Source organism: Indicator indicator, chromosome 32 (genome assembly GCF_027791375.1).
Source record: "Indicator indicator isolate 239-I01 chromosome 32, UM_Iind_1.1, whole genome shotgun sequence".
Classification (NCBI taxonomy): Eukaryota; Metazoa; Chordata; class Aves; order Piciformes; family Indicatoridae; genus Indicator; species Indicator indicator.
This window is the reverse complement of record NC_072041.1, coordinates 1,991,259-2,009,730: the sequence shown is the minus strand read 5'-3', so window position 1 is coordinate 2,009,730 and position 18,472 is coordinate 1,991,259. Positions and strand designations below refer to the sequence as shown.

At 42.6% G+C, this 18,472-nt stretch overlaps 1 protein-coding gene across 1 annotated transcript in view; it reads right to left on the bottom strand.

Annotated features, from left to right (window-relative positions):
- The window catches only part of CFAP74 (cilia and flagella associated protein 74), a 45,145-nt gene extending 26,827 nt beyond the window's left edge, over positions 1-18,318 (bottom strand). Inside the window, exons 1-13 of the mRNA XM_054394824.1 lie at positions 17,760-18,318; positions 11,300-11,796; positions 10,256-10,403; positions 9,709-9,799; positions 8,303-8,449; positions 8,029-8,127; positions 6,211-6,315; positions 4,880-5,053; positions 4,221-4,331; positions 2,960-3,062; positions 2,335-2,492; positions 1,774-1,984; positions 702-875 (exon numbers count right to left, since the gene is read on the bottom strand). Coding sequence (XP_054250799.1) covers positions 702-875; positions 1,774-1,984; positions 2,335-2,492; positions 2,960-3,062; positions 4,221-4,331; positions 4,880-5,053; positions 6,211-6,315; positions 8,029-8,127; positions 8,303-8,449; positions 9,709-9,799; positions 10,256-10,403; positions 11,300-11,796; positions 17,760-18,318 — 2,577 coding nt within the window. The remainder of the gene's footprint in view (positions 1-701; positions 876-1,773; positions 1,985-2,334; positions 2,493-2,959; positions 3,063-4,220; positions 4,332-4,879; positions 5,054-6,210; positions 6,316-8,028; positions 8,128-8,302; positions 8,450-9,708; positions 9,800-10,255; positions 10,404-11,299; positions 11,797-17,759) is intronic.
- Between the last annotated feature and the right edge of the window lie 154 nt (positions 18,319-18,472).

The window sequence follows — 18,472 nt, the reverse complement described above, 5'->3', positions numbered from 1 at the left end:
AAAAAAAAAATCAGCTAACTTCAGTGGAACATTTCAGTTATGATCCAGCACTTCTTCCACACAGAGACATGAGTATGTTCTGACTATTTCTTTTTGATGGATTATCAAGTCTGCTCTTAAAGGTCTTCCACATCTCAGAAGAGCAATATATGCAAGTAAACCTTGGATTAATTTAATATCTTAACTATGTAATTCCACTCTATGGAGTGCATCCTTTACTTCTGTTTAGAGAATATTCTTTGTAGAAACTACACTTTTCTTATCCTGGCATGGTACGAACTAAGTTGTTTCCACATAAAGCAAGCTGTGTTCCTAACTCAACAGAAAGTCATGGTTAGGTTTTTTTCAACCCAAACAAGTGAACGTGATGTGGTGTCTTCACCTACCTCTGAATTAAAACTGAAGCACTGTTTTCTCTTTAAGAGAACAAACGCTGCAAGAATAGTGTCAAACAGCAAGTGCTGTAATGAGATTCTCACATCTGAATCTTGATATGTGTGAAACTAACTGCAAAACAGGTAATTTGTGTTTTTAAGCAAGGTTCCTAAAACAGCCACTGTCATTACACCAGACTTCTACAACTACTTGAGAAGCAAACAAACCTTTCCAATCCATGAAGGTATTTTTATGGATAATGTCAAAGTTTTGCAAAGATTCACTGCACAGTGAATTAATTACAACAGAATCTCATCCACATTTACCTTTTGGAAGTGACAATTCTGACCCCAAAGTCCTGGGAACTCTGGTTCTAGCAGGGTCTCATTCCTCTCCTCATCTTCACCACTTTCACAAAGAACACCATGGGGTTCAGAAATCTCTCCTGCAGAAGCAGTTCTCTCGTCAGCCAAGGGGCAAGCCGATGGAGGCTCCTGTGACTTTTGTGAAGGAACAGAGGTTTGGAAGATAGAGTTAAAGACTGTTAGAGGATAGTTACTTCAACAGTTAACAGTTTCTAAGAAGATCTTTTAATACAGAACTGACAGCTTTATACAGCTCAAAGGTAAAAACATGACAAATTCAGTCTGTTCCCTCTTAAGACACTGAATAGACAAAATCTTACATTCAAAGCATCTCTGACATTAACTGAATACCACAGGAGGCTAGAAACTAGTCCTCAGGCATGGGATCACTGACAGGAGTGTCTGAATGCTTTGTGTGTCACATGACAACCCCAAATTTGTTGTTTTGCTGGAGTAAGGCTATTTTTAACAACTATTTTTCCCCTGCCCCTTTTGGTTTAACATTGCACAAAGCCACTCATTTCAGAAAACTCAATTCACTCCACCTCCATTCCCCAGGCCAGTACTCCCCAAACTACTGCACAGAAGAAAACAACCACTCAGGAAGCTCAAGGCTAGAGAGAAGCAGTCTCCTGTCTAACGGAGTAGAAACACTTCTCTTGTGCTGACAAACTGGTCTGAACTCTTCCTCAGGGATGAAGGCAAACAGAAGTGAGGATACTTTTCATGGGGTTTGATGCCTCTTGCGATTCATGTGTTTGATAATTCACCATTCTTACAACTGCCCTTAAAAAGAACTTCTCCCCAAGACCAAAGAGCACAAGGTCTTTACTGAAATCAGCATCAGTCAAGAAAGAGACTAATGGTTGTCAAGAGACCAAGCAGAGAGATTACTCCCCACTTGTTCTGTACTGTCTGAGACTTGTAGCCTGTGTTATTCACAAGCAAAAGAATTCACAGCCCTGAACCTTGGGAAAATAAAAATAAAATCCAAGTCCCTCTGAAGCCAGTTGACTGTTGGGCCTTGGTTTACCTGTGCCATTGCCACAGCCGAGTGTCTGCAGGCCTTCTCAGCAGAGCGCTGCCTTTTCCTTCTCCACAGTGAGGAATCCTCAAGTTGACCACCACCCTTCACTGCCTTGGTGCAGGCCTGACTTTTTTTCTGCTTGTCAAGAGCAGCTTTTTCTTGTAAAATCTGGGATACAATTGCAAGCTTCCTTGATTTCTGCAGTTCTCTAGAAGCTCTGTAATGCAAGGTTTTAAGAAATACTGAAACAACCATGGTGGTTTGCTAATACTAACTACAGTTCAGCTGCTTTTAAGCCTTTAGGCTAAAGAGCAAATCTTTAAATTTGGTGCAGTGGTAATTTGTGTCAAGAAACCCCTAGATGATTCAGAGCCCATTTATGTTTTTGCTGACTAAATATATTCAATTATTTTATTAATATGGTTTTATTAACAGTGTAAGAGTGAGCTCACTCCCTGGAGACAGCATCAGAGATGTTAGGATTTCAGAACCTGATGAAGAGCTCCAATATATTCCTGCCTCAGCACTGGTAAGCAGATGAGAGATGATACAGATCTCAGCACTTACTGTTTCTCCTTCTCAAGCTCCAACCGTCGTTTATGGAGGAACATTTCCTTGACAACATTGCCTCCTTCTGCTAGGATGGCTTCCCTCATTTTCACCTCCTGCTTCTTTGCCTCCAAGGCCACTGCTCTCTTCCGAAACTGGATAGCTTGGAGTTTCTCCTAGGAGGCCATACAATCAGCTGCATATTAGATTCACTTACTACAGAGAAAGCAAACAATCTAGTGCTGGTCCCCTGATCCAAGTATAAATTTATGGAAGACTTTTCTGAAGTAGAACTTCCTGCAATACTAAGGTTCTAGGTGTTCTCCATAGGAAGTATTTCTGCATTTGGATCCAAAGAACTGGAAATGCTTCTGGCTTTCAGAGAACTTCTTTGTAACCTGCATGTCTCTGAAGAGTCACCATCCCAGCATTGCTAGACTGCTGACAGAATAAACTCCCTACATAGAAGTGTAAAAATCCCCCCATGCCAACCTAACACCATTACTCCTCCAGTTAAATTCTCCCCAGTTCCAAGACTTGGTCAGTGATCTGGCAGCATCCCTCACCAGCTCTGCAATGCATGAAACCCCAGCAGCCCCCCAAGTGAAGCTCTGCACCCCCTAGGCCGCAGCAGCAGCAGTACCCTGCTGGAAGTCAGGCTGGCGTGCAGGGAGAGCACAGCTCGGCTCTGTCTCTCCATCTGCTCCTGAGCTCTCGCTGCCTCCTTTGCATTTCTTTCACGGATTCTGTAAGCAAAGTAAAATCTTTCAGGCTCACATCCTGGAAAGCTTTTAGTATTAGAATGTTTAACCTGACAAGTAGTAATTGTCAATGTCACCAAACATTCTCCCTGTAAGCCTCTGTGTTTACTATGATACTGGGTGTGGGTACAGCGGAACAGTTGGAAGCCTCTTCTATATGCAGTACTGCTTGAGCTGCAAGTGCCAACAGGCTTTCAACTAGTTTGCTCAACAACTTCTTTTTTTACAAATTGTGAATATGAAGAATGTCTTCCACATTATGACATATGTCTGGTTGCTAAAAGAAAGAAAGAATTCAGGTGTTGCTCATATATAACCACCATCTAAACAATCACATGGGGAGCTCTGAGCCAACTGCTTCTATCCACACTGAAAATAAACCCTAAGAACTCTAAGAGCTAAACACATCAAACCTCAGAATAATCCAGCTAACAGCATGGGAAACTAGAAAGAATTACTGAGGTTGATGGATTTGATACATTGCTCAGGGAAAAAAATAAATTTGTTTGTTTGCCTTTTAGTCATTAGAAGTGTGCACATGCCACCTAACGAAAAAGCACCACAGACAGTACAATTATTGCAATCATTTCTGCAATTAAGCCCTAATATAGAAGTACAAGTAAGGAACCAATGTTCAGTTTCCTTAGTAGCAAAATAACTCAACACCACAGTAATTATACAAACATGAAGGGAGTTCATTTACCATCAACATTTCATTAACCATCAACCAGAAGAGGAGCACAAGGAGAAGGCCCAGAAACCACTTTTACCAGGCAGCAAGACAGTTTTTTTGCCACATGGGAACAACAACAACAAAAGGTATTTAGACATGCTCCCTGAAACCACTTCAGCTGATGAAACACAGATGCATGAAGTGTTTCAAATCATTAATGCCTACAGTGTCAGACCCTTCTGCAGCTACCGAAACCTTTAGCTACAGGGAATCTGAAGACCACTCCAGGGCAGCACGTGGATTCTCCTCTTCCCAAGTTCCTTTGTGCCATGCAAGATTTGAACACTTGACAGCACTGCTGCTGTGGCAGAAGATACATCTAGCAGAAAAAGGATCACTTTGCAAGGAGTAAAGGCTCAAGTATTGTACCCCAGAGAATGTACAATGGTAGGAAGGGAGTGAACAACAACCTTGCCAGGCTTTTCCTCAGGAAGCAGACTGCTTTGCTATGGTTCCTTTTGGCATCTTCAAGTATTTTTTTGTGTCTTTCTTCAGATTCTTTCTGGGCTTCCTCCTCTTTCCTATAAAACACAGGCAAGCCACCAGTTGTAGCAGGAATAAGGAGACTTTGATTCCAACACCTAAGATTGAGGCTGGGGACATCATTAATAGATGCTGAAATGAGGACATTAGTCCCTCCCTGCCCTCCCCAGTGGGGTTTGTCTCTTCATAAACCATACAACCAGTGGATGAACTGGAGTCTGCTTTCTCTTCAAGAAATCTCCATGAACTTGATTGCAAGTTCAAGGTCCTGATGGCCAACAGCAACACAGACACCTGCTGTTAGTCTCATCTAGCGAACTTCACTTCCTTAGACTAAAAGCTTTCACAGTTTGTCTTCAGCAGCTTTATGTTGATAGGTCAGAAATCTTTACCTGCCTAACTTCAGGACTGTGGGCAATTCTTATTTCAATTCTGTTTCCTCATGAAATATTCCTGAAGCAACACCCAGCAAAGAGACACAATACCACTAGTATCTGAATTAGCTAATCCTCTCAACACCTTAAATAGTGAATTAGCTAAAAATAACAAGGAGAAAGGCAGCAGAGTCTGACTTGTAGGCGCTTACTTCTCTCTAGACCAACGGTTTCTTTCTGCTTGCAGTGCTGCTATTTTTTCCTTCCAAATCCGCACTTCTGCTCGTTCTTGGTATTGCATCTCCAATTCCTCCTCATCCTTTTTGAGTTGATCATGAAGGATCTCGTATTTTCCCAGCTCAGTTTCTATCTGCCATATCTCAAGCCTTTAAAACAAAGTGTCAGCTGTTTCCACTGAAATACTGACATCCCTTCACTCAAGGCTGTCAGGTAAGAAAGGATCTACAGTGAAAATGAAAATCCAGACAAGTTTTTTTGTTTTGTTTTGTTTTGTTTTTCATTATATTTAAAATCATACCTTGTTAGTGACACAGGTATTGCACCTATAAGGCTTATCTCATAGCATACCCCATTTCAGAGACAGCAAAAGCATCAGTTAAAAAAAAGGTAAAAAGTAAAGCTGAAAGTTCTGTTGCTCAAATTCACAACATCCATAAGAAAATATGAAACCAAACAATTAGAAAATCAGCTTTTTCTTCAGCAGTAACCAACTTGAGCCACAGGCCATGGCTTTGACCCTTCTGTGCTTTGCTGAAGGAACTCAGACATGCTAGGGACACATCAGCAGGTTCAGAGAGTCATTGCTGATCACAATAAATGAGTCAAGCACTTGAAAGCTGTGACCCAACCCTGCAGCAGAAGGTGCTGCATCCTGGCCAGCCACAGCTGTAAGCTTCTGCTCATGTTCCTCCTCTGATGCAGTGGGGCATTAGCAGTTCTGCCTCTGGTGCCAAAATAGAAACAGACCCACCTGTTGCCTGCTGCAAAAGACAGCTTTGTTCTGGCTTATATAAACAAATAATGTAGCATGAGTGAATGATCAGTTACAAGCAGCAACATTAACTCAGCATAAAAACACAGCTCCACTGTGATGTCTCCATCATTCTCAATTCCAGTCATTTCATTTATGCTCCCAAGAAACCACTAAGAGGCATAAATTAGAAGCATTTACACTCAGATCAGTGTCACAGACAGGTTTATTTCAGTCCATCTTATTTCCCATTTAAAATGAGGCCTGTTTAGGGATACAATTTATGGACAAATCCAAACAAATTCAAAACTTACTTTGTGTACAAAACTAATTCAGGGATTGAGCCACTGCAATCCATTTTCTAACCAACAAACCGTTTAGGCTTCAAGTTGCTCAAGATCCTTCACCTTGCACTCAAGTCACATGACCTCAAATAATACAGTTCAATATTTACAAGCAACTTCTGAAGTGATTAACTTTTGAATCCCTTAAAGAGCATAAGATCATAATAAAGATTGACTCCAATCACACTGCTCTCATTCCCCCACTTACGTGTTTTCTTTTAGTGTCAAAGTAATTTTCATTTCCAAAGCCTTCTCTTTCTCCAGTTCAGTGCACACTCTTCTGTGCACTGCCTGAAGGTAGGACAAGGCTGCACTGTTAACAGCAAAAAGGAACAATCAGAATGACATAGGAACTATTAAGGTTAAAAAAAATAATAAACCAACCCAACAAGATCAGAAACAGGAAAAATAGCTTTGAGGCTGAGACTTATGTATTAGAATTCTGGTACTTTTTGCACAGTCTCTTACTTAGGCTTCAAAGTGTCCATTCCTCATTCAGAGGTGCAACTTTCTCCACACTGTTGAAATTCACAGAGGAGTAGTGTTTCAAAAGCTGAATGTTTATTTGCAAGCTGATAAGAGTAGTACTGTTAATGACACTAAGTTTAGGTGAACCTAGACTGGTTTGGCTTTTCAAATGGCATTGCAGCATTCCATGAGCTTTGCCTGCCATGGCAGCATTGTCACAGTGTTTATTTTCTATTTTCACAGGAAAACTAGTGGCCAGAATCAACAGAGAGTGAAGTGACTGCATTCAACAAAGTCCCTTCCTTGAAATGGAAACAGGAAAAAGTTCTTCTGCATGCAGTTACTACTCCAACTTCAAAATGCCAGCACTGGGCAGCAGCAGCACTCATGGTAGGCAGCATTTCTGTTATTGCCTTTGAGCTTCATAAGCCAGAACTTCATCAAGCCTTCTTAACTCCACTATTCACTTCTAAACATATAGACTGTCAAAACTGCACACCCAGATCTCTGTTTGGCCCATCCCAAGCATAAAAACTTCTGCAATGCTCTTCTTGGTTGGGATTTGTTACCATCTCAACACCCATCCCAGGATTCTCATCAGCATTCAACTCCTCATTTTGTTTAAGCAGCTACTCCCCTTTGGCAGCTAATCCACCTTTGTCATTCAGCAGTACACTAACAGGAAGACCAACACAGGTCACAACATGCAGCTGCAAGGTTTGGTCACAATACACTGGTTCCTGGCACACAGGCCACCCACTTCTTTCTATTTAAACCAAATGTGAAGAGTACAGTAAATTGCCTCCCACTTGATAGCTGAAGTGTTTCAGAACAGCTCCTGTATGCAGAGCTGCTCCTGAAAGGCATTCCTGCATTTCACAACATGTAACAAACCACAAAAAGGCATATATATACATATATATATACATGGAGAAATCCTGATGGCAATATTATCAGAAGCAAACCTGTGACCTCTTAAAACTGCCACAGCACATTGGGCTTGGTTCAACAAACTGAACAGAAGTGACTAAGACCCTGACAAACACAGCTGAGAGCAGTGGGCTACACTGATTTAACATCCCATTGTTGTTCTATTTTACAGTACTTGCCTCTTTCCTATCTACCCCTGAAGTTTCTACTGCTCTCTGCACTGATTTGCCTAACAGAACATGACCTTTGGACTAGAAAGCAGAGAGATCAATGACTCCCATCCTTCTTTATTTCCAAAGGAGGAATTAATGCTGAAAACATGGCAGCAGTAACATGTCTGCAGCACTGGTGCTCAACAGCCTGGGACTGAAGGCACTGCTCTGGTCACTGGCTGGAAGAGCAATATCCTTAGAACAGCCTTCCAAGCTAATGCAGTTAACTCTTAACCTGAGAATATCAACAGGCTTCACCACAGATCTATCAACATCTTTAATATATGTGCTTAAAAATTCTATCAGCTGTTCAACAATACAAAGAGATTAAAGCAGGGAAGTTGAACTCATTAATTACAGACACAGAAACACAGTGGATGCCTGCAGTCTTTGGCAGCCAGAAATACTCAACCTACACATTGCCAGCCTCCTCCTCTTTCTCCATTTCAGTGTCTAAATAATCCAGCTGCATTGCCAGCATCCTGAGCTGCAGCTGACAGGTACTCAGCTTGTCTCTGCAAGAAGCAAACACATTGTTCATTTTGTAGGGTTTTTTTACTTTATTTAAAAAGTGTTTACATCATGGACCTTTCATGGGGAAAAAAAAAAACAAACTATAAACTAACATTTAGAAGAGAGAGAGCATCCCAGTATTGGGTGGTGATAGATTATGTTTGCTTCAACACCAACCTGGTTTTATGGACTGCAAGTTCCTTCTCTTTGGTTAGGTCACGGAGTTCTTTCAGCTTTCTCTGTAAGGCTAATATGGAGATTCTATCTATAGACTTCACAGGCTGAACATCATGAATGTCACCCAAATCATGTTCCAAGCTTCCCCTTGGAATAGAAGCACACAATCAGCCATGAAAATGCAGTGAGAAACCAAAAACTTAGTACATCATTCCCTTACACATCTATGGGTTTACTGTTCTCTGGTCTCCTCTTATTCTAGCAGAACTGTTACAAACATGACCAGAAAAAAAAGAATATAATATGTACCAGGAGTGTACAGACATGCACTTAAGCCAAGAATTTTAGGTATCTAATGCTAAACATTTATACCTACATTTAATGCATTCATTACACATTTTTGTTTTGAAATACCTGTGGCTCCTCTTCATTATACCCAGGGTTTGCAAGCTCTAATAGCTTGAAACATTAAAAGGAACATTCTAAACTGGTTTGAAACACATTACATACAGCTGAGCAGTATGTGGGCTAAGCTGCTCTTCTGTTATCACTGTGGTCTACTTAAACACAGAGCAGAAACAAGGCTGCAGGCTTGGGTTTGGCCTTAGCTTCAAATGGTTTTAGTGCATTTGGAGTTTCTCTGCTGATAATGGTAACACTGCCCACATTTACCAGCAGCAGCCATATGTGCTATGCAACTTCCCACATACATGGATTAATAAAGAGTGCTGGAGCTTTCCACCCTGCTGTATAACCCTGTACCAGGTCATTCCAGGGCAAGCATTAGCAGCCTCATTAAAGTAAGCCAAACTGTGCACTGATCTTTGTGAAGAGAGCAGCAACTACTGAAGGTGACATTCAACCCCTGAATTCCTTTTCATGCATGACCCCAGTTACACCTAAATCTATTTCTTCAGGAATAAATCCACTGTACCACCTAATTGTAAAATCAGTGCAGCACCAATCCACCATCATATCGATCCTGTGCTAATGGACTCTACATAGCAGTACAACACTTGATGTATATTAAAGAAATTACAATCCAACACTGATGCTCTTCCATGGACAAACTTTTCTTTTCCAGCAGCTCCTGATGCTCTACAAGTAGAAAGGGACACCAACACCACACATGATCACAGGCTACTCAGAGCCAATTAGCTCACATTATTGTGGTGTCATCACTATGTTATGTGTACATAGCTACCACAGCTTCAGATTAAAGCCTGCCCAGAGCCTGTCTCTATCTTACTCAGCTCATTAACAGTAGTAACCAACTTAATTTATTGTTTGTGGAAAGGTCTACATTGCCTATGACTAATCTGACAAAAATGCACAGCTGAATTAAGGCAAAGGCAATTTAACACTATACAGGAAAGGTCTGTTAGAACTGGTAACAAGCTACTTACATGCAGGAATCAGATTCGTCTTCAGCTCCTTCACAAGTGTACTTGTCTCCCATCTTGCCACCAGCAGACGACTCTTCCTCAAGCTTGTATTCTAACAAATATTAAAAGACATTTAGCAGACTTGGAGCTTTTAAATACAAAGCTCTAGTGTACTTGCTGTCAAGTCCAAACATGAAGAATCAGAGATTTTACAGCATTACTGCAACATACACAGAAAAAAATCCTATGGCAAATGCCCCAGGAGTGCTGTTACACACCTCACCAGCAACTCTCTCCACCTTCATCATCAACAATCCAATGGCCATACAGTCAAATGTCAGATTTTTACCACCAATAACTGTGAATGAAAATGCCTCATAGAAGTGCAAGGTAGAGAATTTAGTGCTGAGGAAACAACAGGTTGGATGTGGTTCAGTTACAGCTGGGTGGTGTAACACTAGAGAACACCCTATGGAACCACTGCATGCAGCATCAGTCAGCTCCAGAACCCTACTCTTCCTGTTTACTAGATGACATGTGTGGTATCAAAACAACTCCTCATTGTCACCTGCCCAGTGTTCTTCCACACTACAGAACTGACCAGCTTTGCCTTCCCTTTTTTCATCTTCCAGAAATGGCAGAGGAGATTTTTGCTCTTCTTCCTCATTGTAACTGACATCATCTTCCATACTGACAGCTCTTTCCAAGTGACCAGGCTGAGAAAGAGAAGAACATCTTTGACTATCTCCACCTGCATGTTGAGGTAATTGAGAGTGATTAGTAAACACCTGTGAACTGGGTACAATCACAGCCCTTTGTGCTAGCCACACATTACAGCAACTTTTACTCATCTCTTATAGAGAAGGCTTTTTCTTAATTCTTTTGAATAACAATCAGTAAAATAATAAAACAAACTTTCTGCAATATATTTTATCCACTTCCTCAGCCTCTTCACCCAGGACCATTAGGGAACAACTCCAACAAACACTACTTGCTCCTGCATCTTAAGCAGTAAGTAAACTATTCTCAGTTGTTGCTACATTTTAGTGGCATTCAGTAAATTCCGTATGTCATCTAGAATGAGTTACTGCCACATGGCTGAGTGTTTCAGCAAGTTCTTACTCATACAGAGATTTGTACGTAGGATTAATTCTAACGAAGGTTGTGGTCCAGCTTTTGAATGCATTTCTGTAAATCCTTCCACAGAACTCAAAACATAAGCTGCAAGAGATAACTATTTTCTGTAGTTAAGGAGCAGGGAAAACACACCATGGAATTAGAAGGAATAAATTAAATGGTAATAACCACCTTAAAACCAAGCCAGAATTCCTGCACTGTGTTAGGGTTGATTTAGGGACTTTAGTGACACTACAAGGTACCACAAACACAGAATGAGCTGCCAAGGCACCAGCAGTAGCCAAAATGCTTTCTGCTCAGGCACTGCAGCACAACTCAAGGCAGCAGAGTTTTGGGTAACAGCCCAAAGCCTGCAGTACGGTGGGAGGCCCAAGCAGCGAGAGCCACACTGCTACTAGGGTTTGGCATTCCGCCTTGTCAAAACACCATCTCGCCACTGGCAACAGCACGCACAACTGCGGGCACAAGGCACTACCGTGCCCACTGCCCCAAGCCCAACCCGGGACCCGCAGCGCGGCTGCGGAAGAGCCTCCCGCCCGTTAACCACCGCCCGAACCAGCCCCTGCCCGGTTGGGGGCCAGAGGCAGCGGCGGTAAGGGAGAAGCAGGGCCCGAGGGGCCGCTCCCGCCGCCCCCCGCGGCCTCACCGCGGCGAATCCGGCGGCCTCCGAATCCACCAGCACAGCCCCAGAGCCAGCCCGACGAGCGAGCGAGCGGCCGGTGAAAACGGCTTGCAAGAGGCTGTCCCCGCCCCGTGTCCCGCCCTCAACGACTGCAGGGCCGCCCGCCCCCAGGCGCTCTCCTGCTTCGCCAAATGGCGGCTGCGAGCAGCGCGGGCATGCACCTGCCTTTAAATTCTGCCTTCTGAGGGTGCGGTTAGGAGTGGGCCGAGTGAGAAGATGTGGGGAAGGTGTTCGTGGGTGTATTGGAGCTAATGAGGGAGCTGAACCGTTGATCAGTTTGGTTTTTTCCCCTGCTTGATGTGTATTTTTAGTAGTGTAGGTTAAAATATGCACTGCTATGAAACAACAGCTTCCTAGGTTTGCCTGGTAAGCTTTAGCTTTGTCTTTATTCTACATTATACGTTGTAGGCATTCTGATCGTACCCCATCATTGGAGGGAATTCACATGACTCTGCACTGCACAGGTCATACAGATCTGAGGTTAGACAATACCAAAGATTTCCAAACTTCAACCCAGAACGAAGCTGTCTTTTCAAAAACAAGCCTGTGCTATTCTGACAGAGGGACTTCACCATCACTTACTAATTAAAGGTTGTTACTGCAAAAATCCTGTGTGCTGATCATGCTGCCCATTTCTCATATCAGGTTCTGAATGCTTCCTCCAGCCATAGCAAACTGCAGGTTTTGAGGTTCCTTCTAACACTTCTCTGATTGCCACAATATGCACAAAATCATGACATGAAAAAGTATTTAGGTGATCTGCAGTCATTTACTAAAGCTTCATGTCTGTATTCGTATCTCAGTCGGAATACTCTGCTCTTCAGAGTTCTCCTGCACCTGTGTGTTTGCTACCACGTGTAGATCTCCTTTCTGTTCCATTCCATCCTTACCTTCTGTGCAGTTCCAGTCAAAGAAAAGCAGATTCTTGTCCCCTTACTCTTGGCACTAAGTGACATGGTAGAGAAATTCAGCTGTTCAAAGATTCAAAGTGACTCGGTTATTAAAATACTGGGACATCGTTCTATAAGTGGAGCTCTCTACAGAAATACACCCAGATCTGGACGTAGAGATGGAAGGCATTCTCAAATTTATGTAATTGAAAATGTTCCTCAGTTGTAAGCCACATTTCTGTGATTTTTTAATAGTTGCTATGAAAAGCAAGGTCTGGATTTTAGGACAGTGTATACACAACCACATGCTGCTTGTCTAACTGTTTATTTCCACTGGCACCCACCATATAAAGTGTATTTTACTCACAGTGACCAATTCACTGTCTTACACTTACACTGCAGGCTCTCATTCTTTTGAAAGATGTGGACATTCTTAGCTCTAGAGATGGCAAAATCATGATTTTATAGCATCTATTCATATTACATAAAACAAATTACATACAGACATTTGCAGGATTAAAGCTACAAGATGTAGGCTAAAAATATGCAGTGATTAACTGTATAGCTCTCTGCAGACCTAGAATAGATGAAACTTGTTAACTCTGAACTTGCTGGTTCTCATACTCATATAGCCAGGATGTAAAAGATCCCAGCATGATTTTTTTTTTCCTCAGGAAAACACTTCTAAGAACACCTGGTAATATCATGGATTTTCAGTTTCTTATGATATTTTAATCGGGGTGTTTTATTCAGTCTCCAGCTGTTTGGACAATTTTCTTAACAACCAAAATTAGTAACTGTAGTTTTAACATTAAATAAATACAACATAACCTCTAAGTTTCCTAAAACCCTAACTAGCACTGGAATGAGAGAAGAGCTGATGGGCAACTGCTGTAGGCCATAATGGATTATAACCACTGCTGCAGCCAGAGACATGGCATGCAGAGACGATTTGGCATGGAGTTGTTGTTCCCTAGGAAATGTTGATGTAGTATTCACTCTGAACTAGAACAAAGTTCAGATTGCTAATCCATCTTAATACAGAGATACAAGATGTTTTGTTATTCAAGTTTTAAAACAACCCCCTTGCAATCAGCTGCAGAGGGTTCAGAGTGCATTCTACCAGCTGTAGCTGCCTGCAGGATTTCGTGCCCACTGGGCTTGGTTTGGTGTCAGGTGAATACTTTGTCACCAGGGAAGGGCAATCTAGATTTTTATCCTCCACACAGAAGTAAGAAAAGATACCTGCAGTTCCTCTGAGGATGCTAAATTGTGGATCCCCTGACAAGTTCTTATCTCCCGAGCCACAATCTATGTCTATCAACTTAAAGTCAGTAGATCCACTCCAGCTCTAAGCTCCAGGAGATGTACAAAAAGGCATCAGCTGATGCTCTTGTAGATTTTGTAGGAACTGACCAGCAGTGACACACCTCTAGGAAGCTGGGTCATGAAGCATGTATAAATGGAAAACCTGCTGGTTTCTCACTGTGGGGTTAAATTTAGAGGTATGTCAGTGAAATTACTTTAGTACCAGCTCATGATCAGTTTGGAACTTGGTAGAACTGGCCAGTTGTGTTTGCTGTGTGGCCACACACTGTGCTTCTACAGGCACTTGGCATTTCTTTTCTGAACGTTTCCAAGGTGACAGTAGCTCATATATGGAGCTTTCTAGCTTTTAGGCAGAAAACATGCCAATAATGGAATCTTTTTTTTTTTTCCCCCCAGTGTGGTTCATCTCACATTACATAAAACTTGTCTGCCTCTAATCTGTGATACAGATCAATGCTGGACTGTAAACAATGGCAAAATATTGATAAGCATCTTGCCACTGTCTCATCATTATCTTACTACATCAGCTGGAGTAAGAAAGAATGAGAGGGGCATTTACTCTCAGGGAGGTCCACAGAGGAATGGCCTGGGATGACATCAGCTGGGAGTGCAGCACTGAAAGCAACACATCTGGAGTAAGAGAATCATCTCCAGTCCTGGAACTAACACAAGGGCAAGGTGGGGAATTTCATCCCAAGTCACAGAGCGAAAAAGAAGGCAAAGTGTCTAGCCACAGTGTGCTTCATGGTTATAAAAAATTTAAATCTATGCTGACTGAGGGAGGAAGGGGATGTTCTACAGAACATTTATCTGGAAACAGATAAAAACTGGATTTCTCAGCCAGTGCTCTAAGTGAAAGGAAAATGAATGTTGTGGTTAGACTGATACTTAGTCAATACAGACACATCTGTGTTGGGGCCACAGGACAGGCATACAGTGGAAGCATGGTACCACCTCTGAAATGAGCTAAATATTCCCACCATGTGACTGCTACTGATATCCCCAAATCTCATTTCTAGAAATAGGCATGTGTGTAATTTGTGTATCTGGAGATATTTGATAATGTTGCCACAAGAGTCTTTCCGGAGCTGTTTGTGTGGAATCGTGGGAGAGTAAAACTAATGATCCATGTGGTACTGTTTTTGCCTCTAAAAATTATCTGTGACAATATGACATCTTTGCTTTGCTGGCAGCAAAACCACCTGTCCTGTTTAGAAAATGATCTGTTAAAAATATCAGGCAATGCAGTGCAACTGTGAAAGAAAGCTAAATAATGACCTTTTGCAGTGCTCTCAACATCCTGAGGTAATAAAGGACAACAAAAACTCATTATTTGGTCCAAATCACTGAGCATATTTCTCCTCAACCTCATCAAATGATGCTCTCCAATAAATGGTATGGTAGCAGTTACAAAAGTATAGGTGACTGTGGTCAAGAAAAAAAGTCATACTTGTTAGATGTCCCAGAAGAAAAATTCTTGATGGATTCTGAAATGGGACTTTCTGGGTTTAATTTTAGTAAAATGTTAATTCAAAGACCTTTTCTTACTACTTGAGAAATGGTAAATACCTCCCAAATCAGTAATTGTTAGTATACTAATAACAACTACTAATGTTTCAATGGTATTTATGTGCATAATTATCCAGGTGTGGCTGTAGCCCATCAACCTCTGATGGACTGCCATGGTCAGGTGCCATGGAGGTGCTGACCAAGGTGCCACGTTGGACATTAGTAGGTTGCTTTGCCAGCTCTGCTCTAGCTTTCTGCGTACAGCAGCAAAGTCTGCATTTTGTTCCAAACTGTGTAGCTCTGACCTGCAACCTGATCGTGCTGGAGCATGGTTTGACTTCCCGTGCTCTCTGCTGATGCAGCTGAGCTCCATATGCAAGGTCAGCCCCCAGGATGGGTACCTCCAGAGGAGCCAGAGCCCACAGCCATAGGGATCAGGGAGAGGCAGTCATTTAGCAGTGACAAAAGGGCTTAAGGAGCATTTGGTATCATGGGCCATCTTTTTAAGAACATTTGACAGTTCCCAGCCAGTAGCTAAAGGAAAGCTTTAATTATTTTCAAGAGGATTAGATGAGAAAGGTTTGGGCAGCTTATTTATTTGTTTTTGTTTTGATGTTTTAATAGCAATTTTAATTGGTTTTTTAATCTATCTCTTGAGCAATTTTAATCTGTCATTGACTGTAGAGAATTTGGGATATTCTGCTAGAACTGCAGGAAATTAAATATATTGTTGATCATTATTATTTTATCTCTCTTCCCCTTGGCTAATAGGAATAATTAATTTTGAGTGTAGATATATGTAACAGCTTGTTTTGCTTAGATAGGTATTGGGTGGCAGGATCAACTAAACCCAAGGCTGAATGACCTAGCATTTGTCCTTCTTCTGTCTAATACAGAGGCTGTAATTAAGGCCTATATGCATCAAATTTAATTGATTTATCTGAGAGAAGTTACATATTTCTTTTAGGATTTTGTGGGAATGGATCTTTGAACATCATTTTTTTGCTACAGTATAGACAAAAAGTGGTAGCTAAATCAGTCCTGTGAAAAAAACATTTTGTTAGACCCAGGCACTATTATGATTGTGATGGGAAAATCCCTGTACCTGTTTTTTGTATCCATGATGACATAATGAATCCAAATCTATAGTATAAACTCATGATTATCCAAGATGATTTCAGCATTTGGTTAAATATCCTAGTGCTATGCCCAGTGAAGTGAATGGGACAGTTACTTTTTTCCCAGGGGCAGTCAGAACCCTGACATTATATCTTGATTCCCAGATTTTTAATTTTTTTTTTCCAGAAAATGTATTAAAATCCTCAATTTAAACATATTCCCATCACAACTGCATGGAAGTTTTTGTGGTGATCACGTTATTGGTTTGGGCTGTAGAGCCACTGGAAAAGGAGCACAGTGGTAGAAGAATATGTAAGAAAGGGAATTTCCTTAATGAATTTAGAGGAAATAAGTGAGTGATACTTTTCCTCTTTTTTGCAGAACCACTGACAGCAGAGAACTTCTTTGTGGGATCAAAGTGAGCAAGTGCTGAAATAGTAGCTGTGGCAGAAACACCTTTGTTTTGGTAAAGATCCTTTCAGAGGGCTGCCATTGTATTTTCACTTGGTGTAATGGTCAGTTATGTAGCAACATCTATTCCTTCCAGCATGCCTTGGCATGATGCACCTAGACCAACACACTCACATCTGTTATACACACTCCTAAATGTACAACTTTTGCTGTTTTACTGGGAAATGAGGTGAGAGCTGTCTAGTGAGAGCAAAACTATACCAAGGACTTCTCAGAGGAGGTACAGAGCTTGTTGGAACACCAACCTTCAGAGAAGGGAAAATATGGGGGAAAAAAAAAATTGAAAATGCCCTGAAAGGTGTAAATCTGTTCTGTTATACAGAGACACAAAATCATTCTGCTCTGTATCTCATCTTGTAAAGACCATTAGAAATGTTTTGGTGTCCCTCCTCCAGAAAAACAGTTATCATGCAGCAGTCCAACTACTGGAGTTTAAGTTTTGGTCTTTTTCTCTTTAGCATGCATTAGCTCTCCACTGGAATGTGCAGAGGAAGGAAAAGATCAGAAAGAAAAGGACTTCTCCACCTCATTTTTACATGTTCATATGATCTTGCATGTTGTGTGTGTTGTGTACATCTGAACATTCCTGGATCCACGGGGCTGTTATTCTCCCCTCACCCACCACCCCTTAGCTGCTATTTGAAATACTGGTAGTAAATGAGAACACGAAGTTAAGCATACAGAAAGATAAACACTTTACCCCATGTGCATCCTTTTCATTTGCTTAATGTGCAAACCTGCACATTCAGGTTTGCTTTACGATACAATTCCTTTTAAATGTCTCCTTCCCAGAATTTCCTTTGTGGGTTGGTTTGAAATTGTCATTCTAGATTGAACAGCACGGAAAAAGCAGAGGAGGTGGAGGAGGAGAGAAGGAAAGAGCGAATATGGAGAAGAAAGGCGACTTTGACCGACAAGTCAAGCTGAAACCGTACTCCCGAAGAGCCTGGCCGGGCTGCCTCCCGGACCCTCTTGTGCCGAGTCTCGATCGCTCCGAGCGAGCAGAGGTCCCGGGCGTGTGCCGCGCACGCGGGGAGAACGGTGCAGGGCATTACCGAACTCTGAGGATGCCAGCCCCCAGCAGCCCTGGGACGGAGCATCGGCAGGGCAGTTTCCCAAGCGCCCTGCCTGCTGGACTGGCCTGGGGCATTGCACTTCAGAGCAGCTCCTTGGAAAGCGACGGGGCAGAAGTTTGGCAAACCTCGGATCTGCCTCGTCCGCGGCTGTAGCGTCCCGGGACAGTTTTGAGAAGGCGAGGAGGTGGCAGTTTCCCCTCACCAGAGTCCCCCTTGTCGATATTCCCTCTTCCCTCGGAAGGCTTCCCTCCGACTGCGGCCGCCCCGGAGCTGTGCCGCCGGGATTGGCACGGGGAGGAGCGGGGGGCGGCGGCGGGGGCGGTGGCAGCTCGCAGCACTCGGCGGCACTCGGCGGTTCCCATGCCGCCCGGTGCCGGCTGAACCTGCGCTCGGTGCCCCTCGCTCCAGGCTGCTCCATGACCGCGGTGCCTCTGCCCTCAGCCCGGGCTGCGCCTTCTGCCTGCTCCCCGTGAGCGTTCTCCCAGGACATGTCCGCTGTCCCCGGTGCGCTTGTGGTTCGTCGCCCGCCGCGCTCGGTGGGATTCATCGGGCATTTTGGAGCTTCTCCTCGG